Raw genomic sequence first — 24978 nt, 5'->3', positions numbered from 1 at the left:
CAGTCAGTTAAAGGCTTGAATGGAACAAGAGGGCTTACTCTCCCTCAAGTAAGAGAATTCTTCCTGCCTGACAGCCTTCAGACTGAGACACTTGCTTTTTTCCTGCCTTCAGACTTTATTATTTATTTATTTATTTATTTTTGAGACAGAGTCTCACTCTGTTGCTCAGGCTAGAGTGCAGTGGTGCAATACTGGCTCACTGCCTCCTGGCTTCAAGTAATTCTCATGCCTCAATCTCCCAAGTGGCTGGGACTGTAAGCATGTGCCACCATGCCCAACTAATTATTTTTTTTTTTTTTTTTTTGAGACGGAGTCTCGCTCTGTCACCCAGGCTGGAGTGCAGTGGCGTGACCTCGGCTCACTGCAAGCTCCGCCTCCCGGGTTCATGCCATTCTCCTGCTTCAGCTTCCGGAGTAGCTGGGACTACAGGCACCCGCCACCACGCCCGGCTACTTTTTTGTATTTTTAGTAGAGACGGGGTTTCACCGTGTTAGCCAGGATGGTCTCGATCTCCTGACCTCATGATCCACCCGCCTTGGCCTCCCAAAGTGCTGGGATTACAGGCGTGAGCCACTGTGCCCAGCCAATTTTTGTATTTTTTAAGTAGAGACAGGGTTTTGCTATGTTGGCCAGGCTGGTCTCAAACTCCTGGCCTCAAGCAATCCACCTTTCTCGGCCTCCCAAAGTGCTGGGATTACAGGTGTGAGCCACCACACCTGGCCCTTTTTTTTCTTTTTTTTAAAAGATGGAGTCTTGCTCTGTTGCCCAGGCTGGAGTGCAGTGGTGTGGTCTCAGCTTGTTGCAACCTCCACCTCCGGGCTTCAAGCCTCAGCCTCCCGAGTAGCTGGGACTATAGGTGCATGCTGCCACACCCGGCTAATTTTTTGTATTTTTTAGTAGAGATAGGGTTTCACTGTGTTGCCCAGGCTGGTCTTAAACTCCTGAGCTCAGGCAATCCACCTGCCTCGGCCTCCCAAAGTGCTAGGATTACAGGCATAAGCCACCATGCCTTGCCTTTTTTTTTTTTTTTTTTTTTTTTTAAATGTAGAGATGAGCTCTCACCATGTTGCTCAAACTGGTCTTGAACTCCTAGCTCAAGTGATCTGCCCACCTCAGTCTCCCAAAGTGCTGGGATTAGAGACATGAGCCACTGCACATGGCCAAAAAAGGAATAAATATTTAAAAGATGTTTTTAAATGTCAGCCAGCTGAGTGAGACTATAGAAAAGTAATGCACTCACCACACACTGCTGGAAGCTGTAGAAATGGCACACTTTTGAAAAACAATTTGGCAGTATTTATCAAATAACTTTAAAATATTTATATTCTTTTTTTGTGGTGATGGAGTCTCACTCTGTCACCCAGGCTGGAGTGCAGTGGTGCCATCTCAGCTCACTGCAGCCTCCACCTCCTGAGTTCAAGGGATTCTCCTGCCTCAGCCTCCTGAGTAGCTGGGACTACAGGTGACCATCACTATGCCAGGCTAATTTTTGTATTTTTAGTAGAGACAGGGTTTCACCATATTGGCCAGGCTGATCTCAAACTCCTGACCTTGTGATCCACCCGCCTCAGCCTCCCAAAGTGCTGGGATTACAGGCATAAGCCACCACGCCCGGCCACATTTATATTCTATTATCCTTTAATCTCATATCTGCAACTCATACCTAAGGAAATAGTCTGAAATGTAAAAAAATGATTTTGCACCAAGATGTTCACCACAGCATTATTTACAATAGGGAAAAACTAGAAACCACCTCAACGTACAATAATGGAAAAGTAGAATGTTTGAGTCTATCACAGCCCATTCCACACACAGCCCTAATCATGTCTCTGTGCCCTCACTGAGTCCACAGCAGACCACATGGTGCCACTCCCAGCCATAGCTGACTGGACCAAGGGGTACACGTGCCTCTAGTTGCACCAATCAGAGTTTCCTTCTTTCAGAAATGTGGAACTGGGAGAGAGGGATTTGTGTCAGTGTCTCCTAGGGGCTTGAACTGGAAGATGTTGTACAGTCAGAGCTGGGACAGCCCACCCAGTCCTTGTGCAAATGCAACAGAGAGAAACAGAGAAAAGGGAGGAATATAATACCAGAGAAGGTGAAGCTTAAGAGAGAGGAGAGGAAGACAGGGAGAAGCTGCTGAGGTCGTCAGGTTCTTACTCTTGGGTTTTATAAAATATGCCATCCTTCAAATACATTTCTTTCCCTTTCTGCAAAGTTAACTTATGCGCATTCTAACATTCAAATAATGCTCACTAAAATTCAAATAAAGCTTACTAACTAACTTATAAGAAATTGATAGCAGGAGTGGGGTGTGCAGCAAAAGATTCTCAGAGGAAATGTGAGCACTTAGGTGTGAAGTCTTGATGGGGTAGAGAAGTGGTATGCCCGCTAATGTTTAACAATTAGTTTTCCAGGAGTGATAGGAAGAGCCCCGATTTGTAGTGTTTACCAATTTTTATGCTGTAAATCCTCCCACTGTGGCCAACCTCAAGGTACCAAGGTGATGTTAAACACAGAGATGTGGCCAGGCGCAGTGGCTCACGCCTGTAATCCTAACACTTTGGGAGTCCAAGGCGGGCAGATCACTTGAGGTCGGGAGTTCGAGACCAGCCTGGCCAACATGGTGAAACACCGTCTCTACTAAAAAATACAAAAATTAGCCGGGCATGGTGGCAGGTGCCTTAATCCCAGCTACTTGGGAGGCAGAGGCACAACTGTTTGAACCCAGGAGGCGGAGGTTACAGTGAGCCGAGATTGAGTCATTGCACTCAAGTATGGGGGACAAGAACAAGACTTCTCTCAAAACAAAAACAAAAACAATAACAACAACAACAAAAAAACCCAAAGAGATGCTGACAACTGGCTCCCGCAGGCCAAACAAGCTGGCTCTAGCACACCACCGGGTGGCAGGAGAGCAGTAAGGCCCCTTCCCTGGAGGGGATGCTGGCAGTCTCTGGTGGGTGGAGCAAAAGCTGCTAGTTAAGCCATGCTCACTAGTCTCTTGGAATTCAGACCATGTGACCATCAGGTCTGTGTTGTTCCAGGTCTGGGACCTTCCAACTCTATCCTAGACCAGCATAAGAACTTCCTGGGACACATGGCCATATCCCTGAATATATATATATATATATATATATATATATATATATATATAATTTTTTTTTTTTTTTTTTTTTTTTGGAGGGGGGTGAGACGGAGTCTTACTCTGTCACCCAGGCTGGAGTGCAGTAGCACAATCTCAGCTCACTGCAACCTCTGCCTACTGGGTTCAAGTGATTCTCCTGCCTCGGCCTCCAGAGCAGCTGGGACAACAGGTGCATGCCACCACGCCTGGCCAATTTTTATATTTTTAGTAGAGATGGGGTTTCACTATGTTGGCCAGATTGGTCTTGAACTCCTGATCTCAGGCAATCCACCCACCTCGGCCCATATCTCTGAACTTAAAAAACCAAAAGAGCATGGACCTTATATACTAACTCCACCTACCAAGAGAAAGGACAGATCCCACCCACCTACCTCATTGGGAAGGACCACGGCTCCGTCTCCATCCCGGAGGACACCATCCTTCCCCACCTGGGGGAGCATAGTGAGTCTGGCCTCCTCACTGCTGCCCGACTTGGCTGCCTTCTTGTTCAGGATCCTGGCCACACCCTCTGGCTGATGGTAGCTGGCCGGGGAGAGGGGCTCTGGCTTCTTGGTGCCCTCCTCTCCTGCTGACAAGGTGGGGCTTGGTGCCCGGCCACACACATTACGGAAGAATTCCTGCACAATGCCGTACTTGGGAGGCTCAGGCTTGGCCCGCGTCTCAGACATGCCCAGTTTCCAGACAGACTCCGTGCTCCCTGAGTGCTCCACCACACTGAAGAGGCTGGAGAGTCCATCGTTGATGTTTCTCAATACAGGGCTGTCCCGCGTGGTGGTGGAGCGGGCCCAGGCCGAGCCGTTCTGCTTGCCCTGGTGGAGGTTCCACAGGCTGCGGTCCTTGCTGCTGTCCAGCTTGGACACGGACCGCCTCTGGAGCTTTGGTGAGCCATACTTGGGGGAGCAGCAGGGCCGCTCGATGCGCGAATGGACCTTGTCCAGGGAGGAGGAGATCTGCTTGCTGCGCACAGACACGAGTGAAGAGCTGCGGGGTGACCAGGCCTTGCCGTGGAGGCTGCTGCGGGGTGGGTCAGTCTGCAGGCCCACGCTGACCGTGCGGATGGTCTGTGTGCCCACACTGGCCAGGCCCACCGTCTGGCTGGACGTGCTCTTCACTTTCCTCTCCAGCGAGCCGGAACGCATGGCCTGGCGCACACAGTTGGTGATCTCCTTCATGTCATCACTCATGTTGCCTGACATCTCGAAGTCATGCAGGGCCGCTGGGAAGCCAGGGCCGGCCGCCGAGGGGCTGCCCGCTGAGCCTCCATCCAGGCGCTGCCGTGAGAAGTTGCAGAGCCACCGACCATAGGAACTCTCAGCTAGCCCATCAGCCTCGGCTGACTCTTTGGGCTTGGCTGTGGTGAAGAGGAAGCCGGGCTCGATAATGATCTTGCCCTCTTTGTCATGAACCACAGGGACTCCCAGGCGCCGGGCCACCGGGGGGCTATAGTAGACTCGGATGCCCGTCTTGTCAGGAGCCGTGTAGCTGCGCTGCATCTGCCTCCCTGGGGGGTCCTGGCAGGCCAGAGCACCCAGTTGGTTGCAGTCCCTCGACGAGAGCCCAGGCTTCTCCTTGGTGTCTTTCTCTGGATCCCCTGGCTCGGAACTCACAAAGCCAAAGGCAGGGTTGTTAGGCAGCTTCTTGCCCCGGGCATCTCCGCCAGCAAGGTAAGGGGAACAGTCGAGCAAACTTTCAAACTCAGACATGGAAGAAACAGATTTGGTTCTGTGAAGGACAGAGGAGGAAACGTGGTTATTAGTGGAAATAACACTGACGGCACACTCTGGTCTACCACCCTGGTCCGTGTGCTGCGTGAGGGCAAAGACCAGGACTGTCTTGCTCACCTCTTGTAGAGATGTTGTTGGTGCCCAGTCCCATGTTCTGTCTGCATTTTCTTTCTTTTTTTTTTTTTTCCCAAACAGGTCTTGATATGTCACCCAGGCTGGAATGCAGTAGTGCAGTAATAGCTCACTACAGCCTCAAACTCCTGGGCTCAAGTGATCCTCCCATTTCAGCCTCCAGAGTAGCTGGGACTATAGGTGTGCACCACCACATCTGGCTATTTTTTTTTTTTTTTTTTTTTTTTTGAGACAGAGTCTTGTTCTGTCACCCAGGCTGGAGTGCAGTGGCATGAGCTCGGCTCACTACAACTTCCACCCTCTGGGTTCAAGCGATTCTCCTGTCTCAGCATCCGGAGCAGATGAAATAACAGGCGTGTGCCACCACGCCCAGCTAATTTTTGTATTTTTAGTAGAGGCAGGGTTTCACCATGTTGGCCAGGCTGGTCTGGAACTCCTGACCTCAGGTGATCCACCCGCCTCAGCCTCCCAAAGGGCTGGGATTACAGACGTGAGCCACTGTGCCCAGCCAAACCCCTGGCTAATTTTAAAAAATTTTTTTATAGAGATGGGGGTCTCCCTATGTTGCCCAGGCTGGTCTCAAACTCCTGGCCTCAAGCGATCTTCCTGCCTCTGCCTCTCAAAATGCTGGGATTACAGGCATGAGCCACTGCCCCTTGCCTCTCTCTGCACTTTCACCTATACACCTAAAACTGCATACTCTGAACTGCATACTCCACCATTCTATACCTGATGGCTTTTTTTCTGCCTGTGGGATCATACTTGGCTGTCCTCCACATAGAAGAAGCTAGACCCAGCACTTTGGGATGCTGAGGCAGGCAGATCACCTGAGGTCAGGAGTTTGAGAGCAGCCTGACCAAGATGGTAAAGCCCTGTCTCTTACTAAAAATACAAAAATTAGCCGAGCGTGGTGGCGTGAGCCCGTAACCCCAGCTACTCAGGAGGCTGAGGCAGGAGAATCGCTTGAACCTGGGAGGTGGAGGTTGCAGCAACTAAGATCGTGGCATTGCGCTCCACCCTGGGAGACAGAGCAAAACTCTGTCTCAAAAAAAAAAAAAAAAAAAAAACACCCAAACCGAAGCTAGAAATAGCACAGAGTTATGAGTTAATGCCCCTAAACACAGCCCTCAACAAACAATAGGTGAGATATGGTGAACAAGTGCCCCAACCTCCTTGTGGTGGGATGACTCTAAGCTGCATGTTCTACTCTGGCTCCCTGAGTTCCTCCGACAGCCTGAACTCCAGTTGCCCGTGGGATAACCTGGTTGAAGCTCCTTTTATCGGCTGCTTTCCCTTCCCTATCTCACTTCCAAGTGTTTCCTGAAATTCTGTCCCCAATAAACCATTTGCACTTAAATCTTTGTCTCGGAGTTTGCTTATGGGGGAACCCAAACTAAGACGCCATGAAGCTCCTGGCACACATATTGCCTGAATCACTGAACACACCAGGCATATGGAAATGCGTGTGTCAGACCACTCTGATTAACTTCAAGAGGCAGCTCCTATCATCCCCACTAGACAGAGATGGGAAGTACTGCTCAAGGTCAAGGTCATAGAGCTAGAACTGGCAGGGCTGGCATTCAAACCTGGCCCTCTGGCTCCACAGCCTGTCCTGCCTGCCTTGCTTCTGGGCTGGTCTGATAGCAGCTGGGGGTTCTGTTTCCCTGACTCCTTTCATGGGTTTCCTAACAGTAGAGACGTGGTCCTTATGGTCTTGGGGTGGGGGTCTCCTTGGCCATAGCACAGGGCTGGGCCCAAAGGATGCTGCTCAATAATCCCAGGAATAGAGGTCAATCTTGACTCTCCTAACTCCAGAGGCAGGAGAAAAGAATCCCGAGGATCGAAATGTTTTGTTTCCACCTGTGTTCCATTCCCGGAATCAAACAACATGCAGCAGCCTGGAATTCCCTCTGCCCCAAGCTTTCCAGCTCCTGAGTGGCTCGGGTTCCAGAGAAACCATATCCCGATGCTCTCCCAACTCGGATGCGGTGGGGTGGCGGCAGGAACAGGGCAAAGGAGCAGGGCAGGGCTGCAGCGAAAGCAGGCAGAGTGGGTGCAGGGCGCGGCAGGAGGTGGAGAGGGGCGAGGCTGTGGGGCGGGGCAGAGAGGCAGAGCAGGGGACCAGGATGCAAGCACCTCTTTAAACCGTTTCCTCCAAGCTCAACTTCGGAAACAGCCTCCTTGTCGTGGATCTTCTCACTGCATGTCTGACAAGGAAGAGAGACAGGAAGGGTCAGTTCTGGCCACCAGAGCACTAAGGGCATGGAACAGGAGACCAGCCCCAACCTCAGCGCTTGAATCTCCTCATCCAGAGAGCAGGAATGATGTCATCAATGATCTAGCATGCTCAGTTTCTGGCTGCACTGCATCCAACTCCCCCACCATATGTGATCCAGGCTGGGCCAATCAGAGCTCCAAGAGTGACCCCCCCAAGGAAAGGGACCACTTAAAATGTAATCCAAATGTGGTGACTGCAACAAAGCATCCAGTGGCCCACTGCTCAGCTGGTGGGCTGGTGGTGGGCTTGTCTTCTCCCTCCTCAACCCTACCCCCTCACTTAGCCCAGTCCCTGGGTGGGTGGTTTTTTTTTTTTTTTTTTTTTTTTTTTTTTTTGAGGCGGGAACCATGAGATACAGACTCCAGGGCTGAGGAGCCCAAGGTGCAAGGGTGTGACCTGTGAGACAGGGTTAGCAGCTTCCTCTTATGTCCCCCACAAACAGGGACCTTTATGGTGTAGTCAGGAGCCAAGATAACATGGCAGCAGCTGCCCCACTCACCTCCTTCCAGCTGTTGTCCTGCTTCTCCAGCTCGGAGTGCTTCAGGACCCAGGGGTCGGCAGCCTTCTGCAGCTGGGCAAGGGCAGAGAGGGTGGGTCGGTAATGGGCAAAGCTGGTATGCAGGACCCCGCTCTAAGCAAGGCCATTCCCCAGACTCCACTCTACAGCCCACAGAACCTACATCATGGACCAGGGGCCACCTTCTCAGTGGGTAGCAGCTCAGAGCGCCCCACTCCGCCTGGTGGATTTGGAAAATGATAATAAAAGGAACTACTTGCAGGCATCCTTCTAGATGTCATTATACCTAATATAGTAACAGCCATGACTATGTGAATTCATGTTACAATACACAGAACAGCTAGACTAGCTAAGCAGCAGCTACATCCCATCAGAGTGGCAAATGTAAGATCCAGGGACCCCCCCCCCGGCACTGCTCCATCCACAGTGGTCGTCATTCATGGATCCCGGCACTCCTTCCTGCTGGGGCCTTGAGGGGCCTCTGCTTCCCTCCCCTCTTTGCAGCTCCATCACCTCCAGGTGGCTTGTGATGGAACCTAGCTCCTATGCACACATTAATTTTTTTTTTTTTTTTTTTTTTTGAGACAGAGTCTTACTCTGTTGCCCACACTGGAGTGCCGTGGTACGATCGCAGCTCACTGCAAACTCTGCCTCCCAGGTTCAAGCAATTCTCCTGCCTCAGCCTCCCAAGTAGCTGGCATCTACAGGGATGAGCCACCTCGCCTGGCTAATTTTTGTGTTTTTAGTAGAGACGGGTTTCACATGTTGGCCAGCCTGGTCTTGAACTCCTGACTCAGGTGATCCGCCTGCCTCGACCTCCTAAAGTGCTGGGATTACAGGTGTGAGGCACCGCGTCTGGCCGCATTAGTTGATTTAATCCTCACAGAAACAGTGTATGATAGGTGTTCCTGTGGTTATTTCCATTTGGCAGATGAGAGGATCAAGACTGAGAGAAGAGGTTGGGCAGCTGACTGAGTGAATGATCATGTAGCACTTCCCATTGTTGGTGGCTCCATCTGTACCATCTGGCACTACAGCCTTCTCTGGAGGATTGCCTTGGGCAACCAGAACCAAATCACTGCCAACAACAGACAAAGACAGGGGTCCAAAAGACTGACCCAAAAGGCAGACCCCTTGCCTTAAGGTGGACCAAACTGTGGGGTGATTTACTGTTTACACTCCTGGGCATGTCATGGGGTCAGGCCGAGGGCAGACTTCATCTGAAAGCACATCTTATGTGGTTTATTCCCCTTCCCCATCCTGATGCCATCCGTTAACAAATCACTTGCACACAGGTAGCCAACTCATCTCGTTTTGCCCAGGAGTTTCTCAGTGTTTGCACTGAAAGTCCCACGTCCGAGAATCCTCAGTTCTAAAAAAACTAGTAGGCTATGGCTAGGACTATTCTAGTTTTAAAAGTCAAAGTCCCAGGAACGCCCTCAGTCCCAGGCAAGCCAGCATGGGTTGGTCAGCTTACTTGTACTTGAATTCATGTCTAGGGCTTTGCTTCTTAGAAACCCAACATGAGACAAACAGTAATAAGGGCAACAATGCAAATAACACTAGGCCAGGTGTGGCAGCTCACAACTATAATCCTAGCACTTTGGGAGGCTGAGGTGGGAGGATCACTTGAGCCTAGCAGTTTAAGATCAGCCTGGGCAACACGGCAAAACCCCATCTCTACAAAAAAATACAAAAGTTGCCGGGCACGGTGGCTCATGCCTGTAATCCCAGCACTTTGGGAGGCCAAGGCGGGTGGATCACCTGAGGTTGGGAGTTCGAGACCAGCCTGACCAACATGGAGAAACCCTGTCTCTACTAAAAATACAAAAAATTAGACAGGCGTGGTGGTGTAAGCCTGTAATCCCAGCTGCTCGGGAGGCTGAGGCAGGAGAATCGTTTGAACCCGGGAGGCGGAGGTTGTAGTGAGCCGAGATCACGCCATTGCACTCTAGTCTGGGCAACAAGAGTGAAACTCCATCTCGAAAATAAATAAATAAATAAATAAATAAATAAATAAATAAATAAAAGGTAGCCAGGCATGGTAGAGTGTGCTACCAGCTACACGAGAGGCTGAGGTGGGAGGATCACTTGAGCCTGGGAGGCGGAGGTTGTAGTGAGCTGAGATGGTGCCACTGCACTCCAGCCTAGGTGACAGAGCAAGACCTTGTCTCAAAATAAGAAAAGAAAGAAAAGACGAAAGTAAGAAGAAGGGAGGGAGGAAAGAAGGGAAGGGAGGGAGGAAGGGAGGGAAGGGAGGGAGGGAAATAACACTAACATCAGCGAACAGCAATGAGAGATGAAGACCATAGAATCAAACCAAGCCCCAGACAGGGGTGGGCTTAGGAAGCACTTTGAATCTTCTGGCTATCTCACTTTATTTCCATAGCTGCCCTGCAAGATGAGAAGGTCAAGAATGGTCATCCTTATTTTACAGATGAGGCCCAGAGATCAGAGGTGACTTGACTGGGGTTGTACCTGGTGGAGCCAGGTAAGGACTGGGGACTCCTGGTCAGAAGCCCTTTCCCGTCAGCTGCTCTGTTGCTTTCACCAGTCTGCCTTAATCGCCAGTCCAGTGTAAAGAAGAATGCTGCTTTGGGGGATGTGGTTTAAAGTGCAGGAGGCAGAGCAATGTCAGAGAGACACAAGAGGCTGGAGCTGGAGGGCCAGCAAGTCCCTGATGTGAGAACAACAGCAGAACATGGAACCTGTGCCCTGATGAGCTGACAAGACACGCCTGTGGGCTGATATGTTCCCCAGGGATGACACGAAGCTTGTTTCATAATTTCAAAATCATTTTAGAAACATTTTGTTGTTAATATAATAAGAAGGAATTATTCTTTTATAGACAGGAATTTGGTTTGATGGTGCAAACAGATACATGCATCTGACCTGCTTTCCACGTGGTACCTGGATGGTTCTGGGATTTGTTAGTCATCCTGCCATCCTGCACTCCCCAAGCACAGGCTCCTAGTGGGTGTGGACCTCAAAGGAGCTCCTTCCCTGCAGGAGAGTGGGCATGGCCCAAGACCAGGAACTTTCCAGATCTGGGAGTTCTGCCAGATTCTGGTCCTCTCCCTTACTCACTTTATGAGCTTGGGCAAATCACTTTGCCTCAGTCTCCTCATCTGAAAAAGAGGTTTCATGAACGTGACCTTGCAAGGCTGTTGAAGTACTGAAGAGAACATTAGGAAGAGGAAATACCTAGGATCAATAAACTCATGAAAAATGCTCACCTTCAGTAGAAGTCAGAGAAATGCAAAGTAAAGCAATGAGATAGCATTTCACACCCTAACTTGGGCAGATGATTCAAAGATTGGTAACCACAGGAACTGGCAAAGATAAAGCAAAAAGGGCCTTTCGTCCTTCTCACTGTGCAGCTGGTGGGAGGGTACATGGGCAAAGCCTTTCTACAAGGCGGCCTGGCAGTTACCATCAACTATAAATGCATATGCCCTTGGATTTAGCAATTTCACCTCCAGGAATCTATCCTACTGAACTATTCATGAGTGTGCAGAAATATACGTGTGGAGATGTTCACTGAGGCACAACTTGAACTTTTTTTTTCCTTTTTTTAGATACGAAGTCTCACTCTGTTGCCCAGGCTGGAGTGCAGTGGCATGATCACGGCTCACTGCAGCCTTGATCTCCTGAGCTCAAGCAATCCTCCCACCTCAGCCTCTCATGTAGCTGGGACTACAGGCACACACTGCCATATCCAGCTTCAGGTCACAACTTTCAATAGTGAAAAACTGGAAACAATCTAGATTTAATCACTGTAGATAACAAATCATAGTATCTCCACACTAGGAACACCAGGCACCAGTCACACTGAATGAGGAAAGCCTCCCTACTCTTTTGTGAACAGCTCTCCAGGAAAGACACAAAGTATAAACAAATGGACATTACAATTTGATTAATGATTAAAAAGCAAACAAAACAACACCCTGTAAATATAAATTTAAATAGAAAGGCCCAGCTACTCGGGAGGCTGAGGTAGGAGGATGGCTTGAGACCAGGAGCTCAAGCCCAGCCTGGGCCATACAGTAAGACCTCATCTCTTAAAAAAAAAAAAAAATAAAATTTTCATTAAAAAAAAAAAAAATGACAAGAAAGGGAGGGAGTAGCCTGAAATATGCCTTTGTAATATTTGAACCTTATATAAAGATGAAGTCCTGATTTATGTAATTAAAATTAAAAGTAAGGCCAGGTGCGGTGGTTCACGCCTGTAATCCCAGCCCTTTGGAAGGCCGAGGCGGGCGGATCACCTGAGGTCAGGAGTTCGAGACCAGCCTGGCCAACATGGTGAAACCCATCTTCACTAAAAATAAAAAATGAGCTGGGTGTGGTGGCACGTGCCTGTAGTCTCAGCTACTCGGGAGGCTGAGGCAGGAGAATCACTTGAACCCGGGAGACGGAGGTTGCAGTGAGCTGAGATCACACCACCATACTCCAGCCTGGGCGACAGAGTGAGACTGTCTCAAAGAAAAAATAAGCAAATAAAAATAAATAAAATAAAAGTAAGGCCGGGCATGGTGGCTCACTCCTGTAATCCCAGCACTTTGGGAGGCTGAGGCGGGAGGATCACTTGAGGCCAGGAGTTTGAGACCAGCCTGGCCAACATGGTGAAACCCTATCTCTACTAAAAATATAAAAATTAGCCGGCCGTGGTAGCATATGCCTGTAATCCCAGCTACTGAGGAGGCTGAGGCACATGAATCACTTGAATCTGGGAGGCAGAGGCTGCAGTGAGCCGAGACTGCACACTGCACTCTAGCCTGGGTGACAGAGCGAGACTGTGTCTCAAATAAATAGATAAGTAAATAAAAATAAAAGTGAAAGAAAGGGAAAAGTCAAAATCAAGAGTGGAGCAGAGCGGCCTATGGTAGGTAGTGGCTGGCTGCATGAAGTGAACTATAATGGGGAGTGAGAGTCAATGATTGCTTTTCCTTTCCTCCTACTCTTGATTGGAGGCCTCCCAATTTTCCCATGGGAACCACTCTTAGTTCCTCCCTCTTGGTTTCTGGGTTTGGGTAGGCTCCAGGGGTGGGCACATGACTCATATCTGGCCAATCCACGGTACTTGCTAAGCTGTAAGATACGAGCATGAAACTAACGGTGGCCATATTTGGGAATAGCTTGTTTAAGAGTAAAGCTAACACAGAGGAAAGCAGGCCTGACAGGCTGAGGCAGAGAGAAAGATCTAGTTCCCACTGCATTCTCTAAGTGCCTGGATCCAGCTATACCCAAAGGAGATGGTGTGCCAGACCTCACTGGACGAGCACCTAGATCCAGCTATACCTGAAGGAGTTCCTGCTTCTGAATCATTTCTGTAGCAACTCTCCCTTGTGGGGGGAGCAGCTTGGCAGGGGTGGGCCTCACCTGGCTTAGGCGGTTCTGCAGCTCCTTCACCTGCTGCTCCACCTGCTGCTTCTCACCCTGCAGCCGCTCCACCAGCTGCAGCTTCTCCTGGCTCCAGTTGCGCTCGCTGATCTGCAGCTGCCGCGTCAGCTCCATGACAGCGCTGTAGGACTCAGCTAGGAGGTGCTGCTGCTCCTCACGCTCCCTCTGTAGGGCTGCCTTCCAGTCGGGCCCTGCTCGCTCCCCGGCCCCCTTCCCTGCCTTCAGCTCCATCTGCGGAAAGAAGCACACTGAGCAGCTGGCAGCAGGAGGCTACTCCTCTTGGCCCTTCTCTCTCCTTCCCTCCTGGGCGCCAGCAGGGGAAAAGGGGAGAGGTCCCTTCAGAAGACCCCTCACCAGGGACTAACCCAGCTTAGTCCTCCCCACTCAGAACTAACCCCTAACCCCTCCACACAATAAGGGTTTGAAGAGCTCTTTCTATAAGCCAAGCTCTGCTGTGGGCTTTTCAGGCATGATGTCAGTATCCTCATAAAAACTCTGAAAGATTACTAGTGGTCACTCCAGCAAGATGGTTTTCTCGGCCTCAGACCTCAGGGTGGCAGGAAAGGGAATGTGCAACCTTTAGACTCAATGCCCCCCATTAACCCCCATGGGCTGGTCAGGTTCTTGGTGGGAGGAGCACCTGAAATGCCTGGGTCTTTGGGGGCAGCGGGTGCAGTGGACACTGGGGAATGTGTAGATGGAGGGAGCAGTGAGATCTGCAGAGAGGGTCAGGAGGGGAGAGTAGTGGCCCCAGGAAGTAGCCAGGAGACTGTGAGCAGTGGGAAGAAGGTGGAATTGGGGCCGGGTGTGGTGGCTCATGCCTGTACTCCCAGCATTTTGGGAGGCTGAGGCGGGTGGATCACTTGAGATCAGAAGGTCAAGACTAGCCTGGCCAACGTAGTGAAGCCCCATCTCTACTAAAAATACAAAAATTAGCTGGGCGTGGTGGTGTGCCATCTATAATCCCAGTTACTGTGGAGGCTGAGGCAGGAGAATCGCTTGAACCTGGGAGGCAGAGGTTGCAGTAATCCAAGATTGCACCACTGCACTCCAGCCTGAGTGACGCAGTGAGATTCCGTCTCAAAAAAAAAAAAAAGGAGGTGGAATTGGAGTCACAGGGAGCCAGGGGTTAGAGGTTTGGGGGAGCAAGGGCCAGTCTGCCACTTATTAGCTGGGTGACCTTGGGAGATAAATTTAACTCCTCTGTGCCAGTTTTGTCATCTGTCTAGCAGAGACCATCGGAGTGCCTGCCTCCCAGAGGCTGCTGATGCCTGGGAAGGCAGCTTGCAGCAGGGACAGGCGGGATGGAAGAAGCTGGAGCCCGAGCTGTGGGGTCAGAGCATTCTCTCTGAGTGGGAGGAAGCCCACCCTCTCACTTTTCAGGCCAAAGGAGGCAGCAAGTCACCCTCAGGCACAGAGCAGACACCAAACCCCCAGGGCTCCTGGTTAAGGCTCCTTTGGGGGCATGCTGGGGTGTTGGGAGGGGAGGCTCCCATTTTGAGTGGAGGGAGCAGAATAGAGCCAGGCAGTAGGGGCTGAGGGAGTGCTTAGGAGGAAAGGAAGGAGCAAATCAGGACAGCAGGCAGTGGTGGTGCACGCTGGCCTCACCTGTGAGCCCAGGGTGCAATCCCCCACCTTCCTTCCCTTCCCCTGTGACTCCCATTCCCCACCGTTTCTGATACCCTTGCTGTGTGACTTTAGGCAAGTCTCTTGCCCTCTCTGGGCCACAGGTGTAGCAAAGGGGTTCTTATTCCTCTAGGAGCATGGCCTTGGTATCCTACTCCCAGATCTGACAGCTAAAGGCTTGGCTGAGAGTAAGGGGAGAGGCCTCTGACAGGTGGGGCGCTCACCTGGGTGGTATGGCCCTTGAGCTCTGCCCGCTCTGTCTCCCAGGTAGCCTTGGCCTTGGCAAACTGTTGCTGAAGCTCTGTCAGACCACGGCGTTCATCCCGGAGCAGCCAGCACAGCTCTTTCAGCGTCACCTTCATGTCGGCCAGTGTCTTGATGTACTCATTGGGCTGCAGACAGGAGGCAAAACCTGAGTCAAGAGCCTCTGGGGGGTAGCGAGGGGAACCTGGGCTCAGAAAACTCACCTAGGAGTCCAGCTTGGGACTCCACGAGGCCTCCGGCAAGTCCCACGGCCTCTCTAGGTCATCTCACCCATAAAATGAGAATGACAGGCCCAGCCCTGGCTACCTCCTAGGCTGACATGAGGCCCAAATCTGACACCAAGAAAAAACCCTGCAGTTACAGTAATAATTATTCAGCCTAACTCTGAGCTGAATAATCTGGCTTCTTCAAGGCTCTGCAGCGTCTGGGTCGTGGGCCTTTCTCCTCACTCAGGATCTGCCTCTCTGACCCACTGCAGGCCAGATGTGGGGTCTAATTCACGGAGACTCCCTCAGTTTGCCTGATTCTGTCCCAAATCTTCTCTCCTGGGCCCATGCCCTCATTTTCCATCCCTACCCCAGCTCTCAGTGTGTGACCCTGGGATCCTGACCCCACTGTTCTCTCTGACTTATGGCTTGATTTGAAGGTTCCTGACCCTAGACCACAAGGCCCCCCTTCAGATGACTCTAGCCTGATGTCCTTACCCTCACCATGTACCTCCCAAGCCATACTCAATACCAGAACACCTTGCCACACCTTGGCACACACAGTTCTCTTGATCCAGAATAGTCTTTCCCCCATTCTCTATTAGGTAAACTCCTATACATCCTTCAAAACCCATCATCCATGACCCCTTCACTGTGATACTGTCCCCTATACTGCAAAGAGAATTACTTGCACTCTTGCCTATGACCCCACAGTCCATCATCTGGACTCTGTTACTGCCCTGGGATGACCAGGCAATAACCTTCTGCAACTCCAGTGTCCAGGAATGGGGTCAGAGAAAGCAGTAGGAATTGATCACTGAGCAGACAAAGGAATGAATGGACACAACAGGACCGGGAAGGGGATGGAAACACACCGTGTTCTGGGTCCAGCTGTCCCCTGTGCAGGCCTTGTTATCAGAATGCTGAGCGTTTATCTCCTCTTCCTCCATCAGCAAGTACAGCTCCTTCATGCTGTTCACCTGTTTTTTAAAAACCATGCTTAACAGCAGGTGGGAAGTTTTCCCAAATTTTAATTCCAACTTTGGGAACCATGTAGGTCGAGGAGCACGGCTGGACAGTCAGGCCCTCCTAGCCTCCCACAACATCTACTCTGCCCCAAAGACCAGGAAGCATCCCTGAGAGTCACTCTGAAATAACCATGTTGACAGGCTGGGTCAAGGCAGGCACTGTGGTTGAAATGTAAAGGCCACACGCACTCCCACAATGCTACATAAGGGTGACCAAAGGTTTGGGTGGACAGAAGGGACCTTGCTGGGGGGTTGGATTTCTTGCTGATGGATTCTGGGCAAGAGTCCAGGGCCAGCCAAGGAGATCAGGGACCTAGTTCAGGATGGAAATAAGGCAAAAGGGAGCGAGTCACCTTCTGTGCTCAAGCAATCCTCCTGCCTCAGCCTCCCAAAATACTGGGATTATAGGTGAGAGCCACCATGCCCAGCATGATTATGTTTATATCTTATTAATTATGCTTATTTTGGTAAATGTATATATTTCTTAATTATAGGCACATATGTTATGTAATTTTCTGTGTCTCTTTATTTTTTTTTTTTTGAGATGGAGTCTCACTGTGTCATCCAGGCTGGAGTGCAATGGCATGATCTTGGCTCACTGCAACCTCTGCCTTGCAGGTTCAAGAGATTCTCCTGCTTCAGGCTCCCGAGTAGCTGGAACTACCAGTGTGCACCACCGTTCCCAGCTAATTTTTGTATTTTTAGTAGAGATGGGGTTTCATCATGTTGGCCAGACTGGTCTCAAACTCCTGATCTCAAGTGATCTGCCCACCTTAACCTCCCAAAGTGCTGAGATTACAGGCGTGAGCCACCGCACCTAGCCAATTTTCTATGTTTATACCCTATTTTTTTCCCCTGAAGTAAGTTTCTCTCTCTTTTACTCTAGGATATGGAAATGGCTAGAAAGGTTTTCACCAAATGTGGAGGGTTCGTCTGAGACAAACTGACTTAAAATATAGACTGTGTGGCCTGCAGGTCATTCCCTTAAACTGGGCTTCATCCAGAGGCCTGTGAGACTTCCAAACAGGTGAGAAGGTTCCTATGTTTCCAAACGTCACAGAAGAGACAGCTTCAGACAGGAGGCCCGAGGCGAATGCTCCCAGGGGCGGCCCTATGCCAGGCACTGCAGGGCCAGGGCAGCAGGGTGTGGGCCCATGGAATGGCGGTAGTGACTCTCCCATGAGGCCCTGGGGAGGAGCTGGTGGCCTGCGAGAATGATGAGCCCCACTGAGATAGGGTGATGCAGGGTCTTGCTACACACTCAGGTCTAACTGTCTTGCCTGGCTCCTGGGGCATCTGGGCTCCTCTGGAGTACCCCTGATGGTGCACGTGGCAACTTGAGGCATGCCAGTTCTCCCTACTGGATCTGGACAGGGAACTACAGAGTAGCCTGGACCAGAGGAGGGCCAAGCCTGGGCTAGACTCAAGGTACCTGAACCCAAAAGGACAAGGCCAAAGTGAACAATGTCAACTAAGATGAGTGTGACCAAGGTCTGACATCCTTGTAAGTCCCCTTCTCTTCCCTGATGTGTTGATGTGTGCTGCTGTGCTGATGACAGGAGGCAGGGGCTTTGAGCAGCAAAGGGTCCTGCACAGACTGGGGCATGAATGGGCCAGGTGGGTCCTTTCTAAGCTTCTTACATTCCCAAAGCTCCACCCCCACGTTTCCTGCCACATCCTAATACCACCTGTACTATCACCAATGTTTTTAAGCCAGCCTACGCTGTCTTGTTAAGTAAACATATCTTTCGGCGAGGCATGGTGCTCATGCCTGTAATCCCAGCATTTTGGGAGGCCAAGGCGGGTGGATTACTTGAGGTCAGGAGTTCGAGAGACTAGCCTGGCCAACATGGAGAAACCCTGTCTTTTTTTTTTTTTTTTTTGAGACAGAATCTCGCTCTCTCTCCCAGTCTGGAGTGCAGTGGCGCGATCTAGGCTCACTGCGAGCTCCGCCTCCCGGGTTCACGCCATTCTCCCACTTCAGCCTCCCGAGTGGCTGGGACTACAGGCACCCACCACCATACCCGGCTAATTTTTTGTATTTTTAGTAGAGATGGGGTTTCACCATGTTAGCCAGGATGGTCTCGATCTCCTGATCTCGTGATCCACCCGCCTCGGCCTCCCAAAGTGCTGGGATTACAGGTGTGAGCCACCACGCCCGGCCAAGAAACCCTGTCTTTACTAAAAATACAAAAATTAGCTGGGCATGGTGGCACGTGCCTGTAATTCCAGCTACTCGGGAGGCTGAGGCAGGAGAACTGCTTGAACCCGGGAGATGGAGATTGCAGTGGGCCAAGATTGCACCACCTGGGCCGAGATTGCGCAGGCTGGAGTGAGACTCCATCTCAAAAGAAAAAAAAAAAAAAGAGCAACGAACGCAGGGAAGGAAGCCTGCATGCTGATGGCAGGTATGTGAGCCTAGGAGTTGTGTCAATACCAGCTGGGCGTCCCTTCCCTGTCCCTCTCTCCCCAGTCCCAGTCCCAGGTCCAATCTTACCTCGAGGAAGTCATCCCCCTCACTGGGCAAAACCTTGCCCTGCCGCCAGCGCTTGAGGAACCACCTGAGCTTCATGAAGAGCAGCAGGAAGTTGTGCTTGAACTGCTGGGACTCCTGCACCAGCATGTTCTTCTCCTGGCTCCAGAATTTCTGCTCCAGCCTCCGCTGGAGGCTGAGACTCTGCAGCTCAAACTCCCGCCTCAGGAGCGCCCTCTGTTGGTCCTCCTTCAGCTGCCGGGGGAGAAGAGATTGAGCAACCCCAGGGCCCTGCCCTCTCCCCAACCCCTTTCTGGGCCTCTGGACAGCGGCAGGGAGGAAAGTCTGGGTGGCGCCTGTGAGTGATCCCTGCCGGGGATCCCACCACACGTGGCGCAACCTATTCAGATGAGCACTGCCCTCTGCTACTGCAGCCACAGTGACACATCACTGAAGGAGCTGGGATTTGACTCTGGCTCTAAAAAACCATGACATCATATACTGAGCACCTCCTGGGCACCAAATGTCTCACATGAACGCTCATGTTCAATGAGGAACCTGCGAGGGTGAGCGATGATAGCAGGGAGGGGTGATGCATGGAGAGCAAAGGGCGTGCCAGGGTTGAGGACGGCTGATGACTAGGCAACACCCTAGGAAGAAATGCAGTGTCATGCCTAAGAGAGGGACCTGGATTAGAGGCCCAGCCCCGCCACGCTCTGGATGTGCAACCCTGGGCAGAGCACTCCAGCTCTCTGAGCATCAGTTTCCCATCTGCAAAATGGTGATAAGGGAGGGCACAAGGATTAAAAGACATAATGGGTAGAAAGTGCATTGGATAGGCCCACCATACAGTAAGGGCTTAATAAATGTTATTCCAGAACTATTATCTTGATTAGAAGCCAGGCCTGATGAGGGCACCATTTCATAAACGGGAAACTGAGGTCCTGAGAGAAAACAGGACTGGCCCCAGGTCCCACAGGCAGCCAATGACAGCCCTGTTACACAGCTAATGCACAATGGCAAGGGCAATAACATCCCAGCAGGGCACAGGGGCTGAAGACTCAGGTTTCCCTTGACATTCTTTCTTTCATTCTTTTTTTTTTTTTTTTTGAGATCACTCTGTCACCCAGGATAGAGTGCAGTGGGACAATCTCAGCTCACTGTAACCTCTGCCTCCTGGGTTCAAGTGATTTTCTCGCCTCAGCCTCCCGAGTAGCTGGGATCATAGGCATGCTGGTGCACGCCTGGCTAATTTTTGTATTTTTAGTAGAGGCGGGGTTTCACCATGTTGGCCAGGCTGGTCTCAAACTCCTGGCGTCAAGTGATCTGCCTGCCTCGGCCTCCCAAAGTGCTGGGATTACAGGCGTCAGCCACCACGCCCAGCCTCCCCTGACATTCTTGACTTCAGAGGGCCCATAGATCCTCTGAAGCATATAGCTGAAGGCCTCTGCTTCCAGCTCAGAGAAGCTGTAGGAATCGCTGCCTGGAAAGTGCTGGGCACCACGCACCTGGACCATTTTCTGGTTGAAATTGTCGGCCTCCTCCTTTCGTAGCTGCCGCTCCTGGGACAGCTGCTCTTGCAAGCCCCGGAGGCTGTCGTGGGCCTCAGCCAGCACCAGCTGCAGCTCCTTGATCTGTGGTGCGGACAGGGGACACAGATAATGAGGAGGGAGAAAGAGGAAGAAGCGGATAGAAATTGTGATCTAAGGATGACAGTGGTAGGGGAACCATGGGATGTTGGACCCAAGCTGTCCAAATACAAATCAGGCAGAATGACTGTCCCCACCTCCGAGGGTCGTCATGGTGATTAAATGAAAGAGTACATATCAAATCTGGCTTTTGTTACCACTGGAACTTGTTCTTTTCTCTCTGAAATTTATCTTAATAAGGTACTGGGAAAACTAGGTTTGATTCACAAAGATGTTCATTGTTTCATTGTTTATAATTGCAATATTTTAGAAACAACTTAGATACTAAATGATGGGACTTAAAAGATGTTTAATGGATCTATACATATGTAACAATCCATTCAGTGGTACCCTTAAGGACAGTGTCCTTTATTTTATGTATGTTATTATGTTATACTTCAACAGAAAGTAGAAAAACAAAACCAAAAAAGCTATGGACCTCCATAGAAAAACATATAAAGGACACGGACACACACAATAAATGTAACCAGTGGGAACTATGTGAAGACCTTCTGACCTCCGACCTTCACCCACCCTCCCCTTCCTCCCTCTCTCCCTCCCTCCCTCCCTTCCTTCCTTCTCTCTCTCCCTCTCTCTCTCTCTCTCAATGGAGTTTCGCCAGCTTTGAGTGCGATCTTGTCTCACTGCAACCTCTGCCTCCCGGGTTCAAGCGATTCTCCTGCCTCAGCCTCTCAATTAACTGAGATTACAGGCATCCGCCACCACGCCTGGCTAATTTTTATATATTTCTGGTAGAGACAGGATTTTGCCATGTTGCCCAGGCTCATCTCGAACTCCTAGGCTTAAGCAATCTGCCCACCTGGGCTTCACAAAGTGCTGAAATTACAGGTGTGAGTCACCGTGCCTGGCCCCAGAACTCCTACATAAAAGCTTCCTAGGCATGGCAAATGTCCCTCTGTGAAGGTAAACATTCATTATATGGTCAATAATATGATGATTTGGCAGTAGAAGGCACAGTGACTTGAGGTATATCTGTTTTGCATTAAGAAGTTTTGCAGGGCTCCATACTGTCTGCTGTCCCTGGTTTCCTCCCTGAACTCAGTGTTCAACAGCACTGGGCAATTGTCACTGCTCAATAAAGAGTGACTGAATGAAACAAATAATTGAATGTGTGCAGGAAATTATTTTTTCTACAGGTAAGCCTATAGAATAGGCCTATTTCCTGGCAGGGCATGGTGGCTCACGCCTGTAATACCAGCACTTTGGAAGGCCAAGATGGGAGGATCACTTGAGCCCCAGAGTTTGAGACCAGCCTAGGCGACATGACAAAACCCTGTCTGTACTAAAAATACGAAAATTAGCTGGGCATGGTGGCGCACGCCTATAGTCCCACCTAACCGGGAGGGCTGAGGCACGAGATTCGCTTGAACTCAGGAAGTGAAGGTTACAGTGAGCCAAGATCGCACCACTGCACTCCAGACTGGACAACAGAGTGAGACTCAGTCTAAAAAAAAAAAAGAATAGGCCTATTTCCTTTTCTTAGAAAATGACAACTAAGTTATCTCAGTTTTTTCTCTTTTTGCCATGGCTTCCAGGAAGCTCACTTAGAGAGTCTGATCCATCAGCTTCAAGTGAGTTTCTCCTTCCTACATAGTCATGGGCTGGCCTTCCTGGGACCACAGAGTTGTCTTCCAAGGGATGCTCAGAAAGGTGCTCAGGCTGGAAAATACACAGGACTCTGCAAGGTTCAGGGTTTCAGGGATACTCCACCCAGTCCGCAGGAGCCTTTTCCTGCTTCAGGCTCATTATGAAGAGCAAGGAGAAGCTCAGTAGGCTTAGAAGGGGCTCAGAACTACCCAGAATTCCCTGAGGATCAAAGAATCCTAGCAATTCGATAACTACCATTCGCTCTAACCCCCCCATGTTACAGATAGGGAAGCTGTGGCCAGAAGGTAGAAACCTGTCCAAGGTCATACAGGAATGCTGGTAGAAGTGAGACTTGAATTCAGGTCCCCTGAGTCCCAGAGATGTGTTATTATCATCATAATCATCATCCTCCTCCTCATCCTCACCCAATGTGGACCAGGCCTTAAGCTATGGCTTTTCATGTATTTAATCCTTTCAACAACCCTATGAGGCACCTTCATTTTACATGTGAGAAAACTGAGAATCAGAGAGGTAAAATGACTTATCCAAGATCTCACAGCCAGTATAGAGTGGATCCACAACTGAAACCCAAACTGCCTGACTATAGAGACTGCTGCCTTCCTGCTACATACATGAGTAGTTCCATTAAATTACATAAATTGTTAAATTCCCAGTGGAATTTAGTACAGAAAAAAAAATAATTTATGCAGATGAGTTTATAAGTTTCCTTGGATCAGGCCATGAGAATGTCCCAAACTTCCTTATTTCCCTTCTGGCCTTGGCTGCCAGGAAGCCTGGAACCCAGTGGAATGCCCCAAACCCATATCCTCACTAGCTAAGTGATATATGGACCACTGTGCTTTTGACAGGCCTCAGTCACTCTCCTCCTACCCAATCCCATGCTTGCTCAGGCCTAGACCCACCTCAGAGGCATAGGAATCATTGTCTTCAGCTCGGTAAGGCCTGAAGCTCCGGCTGGGGTCGGGCTTAGAGTCCAAGTCACCAGTGCGGAAGGCCTCTCGGATCCTGGGCTCCCATTCCGGCAGGTCCCTGAAGTCAGGTGGCTGCACCCAGAGGCACAGGCAGAACAAATCAAAGATCACCATGGGGAGGGGCCCGAGGGGTGCCAGAAACACCCACCCCAGGCCTCTGCACTAGAGGCTTGAACCACCCACCTGAGGGCTGGGACCCTGGTAGATTCACCTCTGCAACCCAGACCCAGCCCGGGCTGGGGGCACTGCTGCCATTCAACGAATGTTTGCTGAAAGGATGAATGAGTAGGTAAGTGGGAAGTGATTTTTTGAATGTGTGTCTTGTGCACAAACCTTCTGAGTCAGCCCGAACTGTCCTATCACATGTGTGGCCTCTGTTCATCGCTCTTTCAAGAAGAAACAAGAGGGAGATAACATAGAGCAGTCTATGGGCACAGTGGCATGTGCCTGTAATTCCATCTACAATTCGAGGCTGCAGCAAGCTGTGATCATACCATTGCCCTACAGCCTGGGCAACAGAGCAAGACTGTTTCTTTAAAAAAAAAAAAAAAAAAAGGCAATATGCTTGCTTAAAAAAGTAAGATGAAACCGGATCAACAGGTCTTGAGTTAAAGAAATTATGGCACATATCCACTGTATAGTTGTTAAAAAGAAAGTGCTAAATCTCAGAAGGGCACGATGGCTCACATCTGTAATCCCAGCACTCTGGAAGGCCAAGGCGGGTGGATCACCTGAGGTCAGGAGTTCAAGACCAGCCTGGCCAACATCGTGAAACCCCGTCTCTACTAAAAATACAAAAATTAGCCAGGTGTGGTGGGGGCATGCCTGTAATTCCAGCTACTTGGGAGACGGAGACAGGAGAATTATAATTCCAGCTACCCCGGAGGCGGAGACAGGAGGCGGAGGTTGCAGTGAGCTGAGATCGTGCCACCGCACTCCAGCCCGGGTGACAGAGTAAGACTCTGTCTCAAAAAAAAAAAAAAAGAAAAAGAAAAAAAAAGAAAAAGAAAAAAAAAGAAAAAGAAAAAAAGAAAGTGCTAAATCGCTCTCTTTCCCTGGAAATGAAAAATTCCCTGCCATTGCTCTGAGAATGAAGATCAAACCTCCCGCATGCACAGTGCAGTCCAGCTTCACATTGTCTCTTCACTCAGTGCCCTGGACATACCACGCTCCTTCCGCCTCTGATCTGAGCTGTGTCTTTGCACAGGCTATTTGCTCTGCTGAAAACACTGTTCCCCCAGCCATCCATCCCTCTGACCTCTGGTCAGATCAGAGGCCTTCCCTCAGCACAGGGTCTAGGTCAAGTTCCTTGTTCATAAAACCATGTACGTTTCCTTCAGATTCCTCTCTCAGTGTCTAATTGCACATTCACTGACATGATATTTTGGGTGACTCTGCCCCACTAGATGATAAGGGCCATGAGAGGGGGAATCATATCTGTTTTTGCTAATCATGACACCTTCAGCAGTGAGCACAAAAACTGTGTGAACAACAGACAAAGCATCATAAATTAACAAACTGATACATTGTGTTAAAAATATAAGTTGTGTAGTAACAATAGATATAAAACAATCTGGGTGGAAAAACAAATATATGATAGATGTGTAGAGAAGGATTTAGAACGACAAGCTACAAGGATGAAATATTCTAGATCCACTCCACTAGACACACACAAATACTGAACATTTAAAATGTGACTATTAGGCCGCGCACAGTGGCTCACACCTATAGTCCTAGCACTTTGGGAGGCTGAGGCTGGTGGATCACTTGAGCTCAGGAGTTCAAGACCAGCCTGGGCAATATGGCAAGATCCCATCTCTACAAAAAAATTTAAAAATTATGGCCAGGCACAGTGGCTCACGCCTGTAATCCCAGAACTTTGGGAGACAAA

The 24978-nt window shown here is 50.1% G+C and overlaps 1 protein-coding gene across 4 annotated transcripts in view; it reads right to left on the bottom strand.

Annotated features, from left to right (window-relative positions):
• Nucleotides 1-24978, bottom strand: part of SOGA1 (suppressor of glucose, autophagy associated 1) — a 96440-nt gene that overhangs the window by 21830 nt on the left and 49632 nt on the right. For 3 of the 4 annotated variants that reach the window (XR_004033118.1, XM_030826859.1, XM_030826860.1), the window contains 9 exons: nucleotides 23019-23159; nucleotides 20308-20433; nucleotides 18824-19054; nucleotides 16174-16278; nucleotides 15053-15220; nucleotides 13182-13433; nucleotides 7782-7853; nucleotides 7141-7211; nucleotides 3520-4870 (listed from right to left, as the gene is read on the bottom strand). Coding sequence is in view for 3 of the 4 variants with exons in the window: in XM_030826859.1 (XP_030682719.1) it covers nucleotides 3520-4870; nucleotides 7141-7211; nucleotides 7782-7853; nucleotides 13182-13433; nucleotides 15053-15220; nucleotides 16174-16278; nucleotides 18824-19054; nucleotides 20308-20433; nucleotides 23019-23159 (2517 nt within the window). In the remaining variant the exon portion in view is untranslated. The remainder of the gene's footprint in view (nucleotides 1-3519; nucleotides 4871-7140; nucleotides 7212-7781; nucleotides 7854-13181; nucleotides 13434-15052; nucleotides 15221-16173; nucleotides 16279-18823; nucleotides 19055-20307; nucleotides 20434-23018; nucleotides 23160-24978) is intronic. The other variant, XM_030826861.1, reaches the window with a different exon arrangement.

The sequence above is a fragment of the Nomascus leucogenys genome, chromosome 13, assembly GCF_006542625.1.
Source record: "Nomascus leucogenys isolate Asia chromosome 13, Asia_NLE_v1, whole genome shotgun sequence".
Taxonomy (NCBI): domain Eukaryota; kingdom Metazoa; phylum Chordata; class Mammalia; order Primates; family Hylobatidae; genus Nomascus; species Nomascus leucogenys.
Note: the sequence above shows the minus strand (reverse complement) of the source record. Positions and strands in the feature narration are given on the sequence as shown.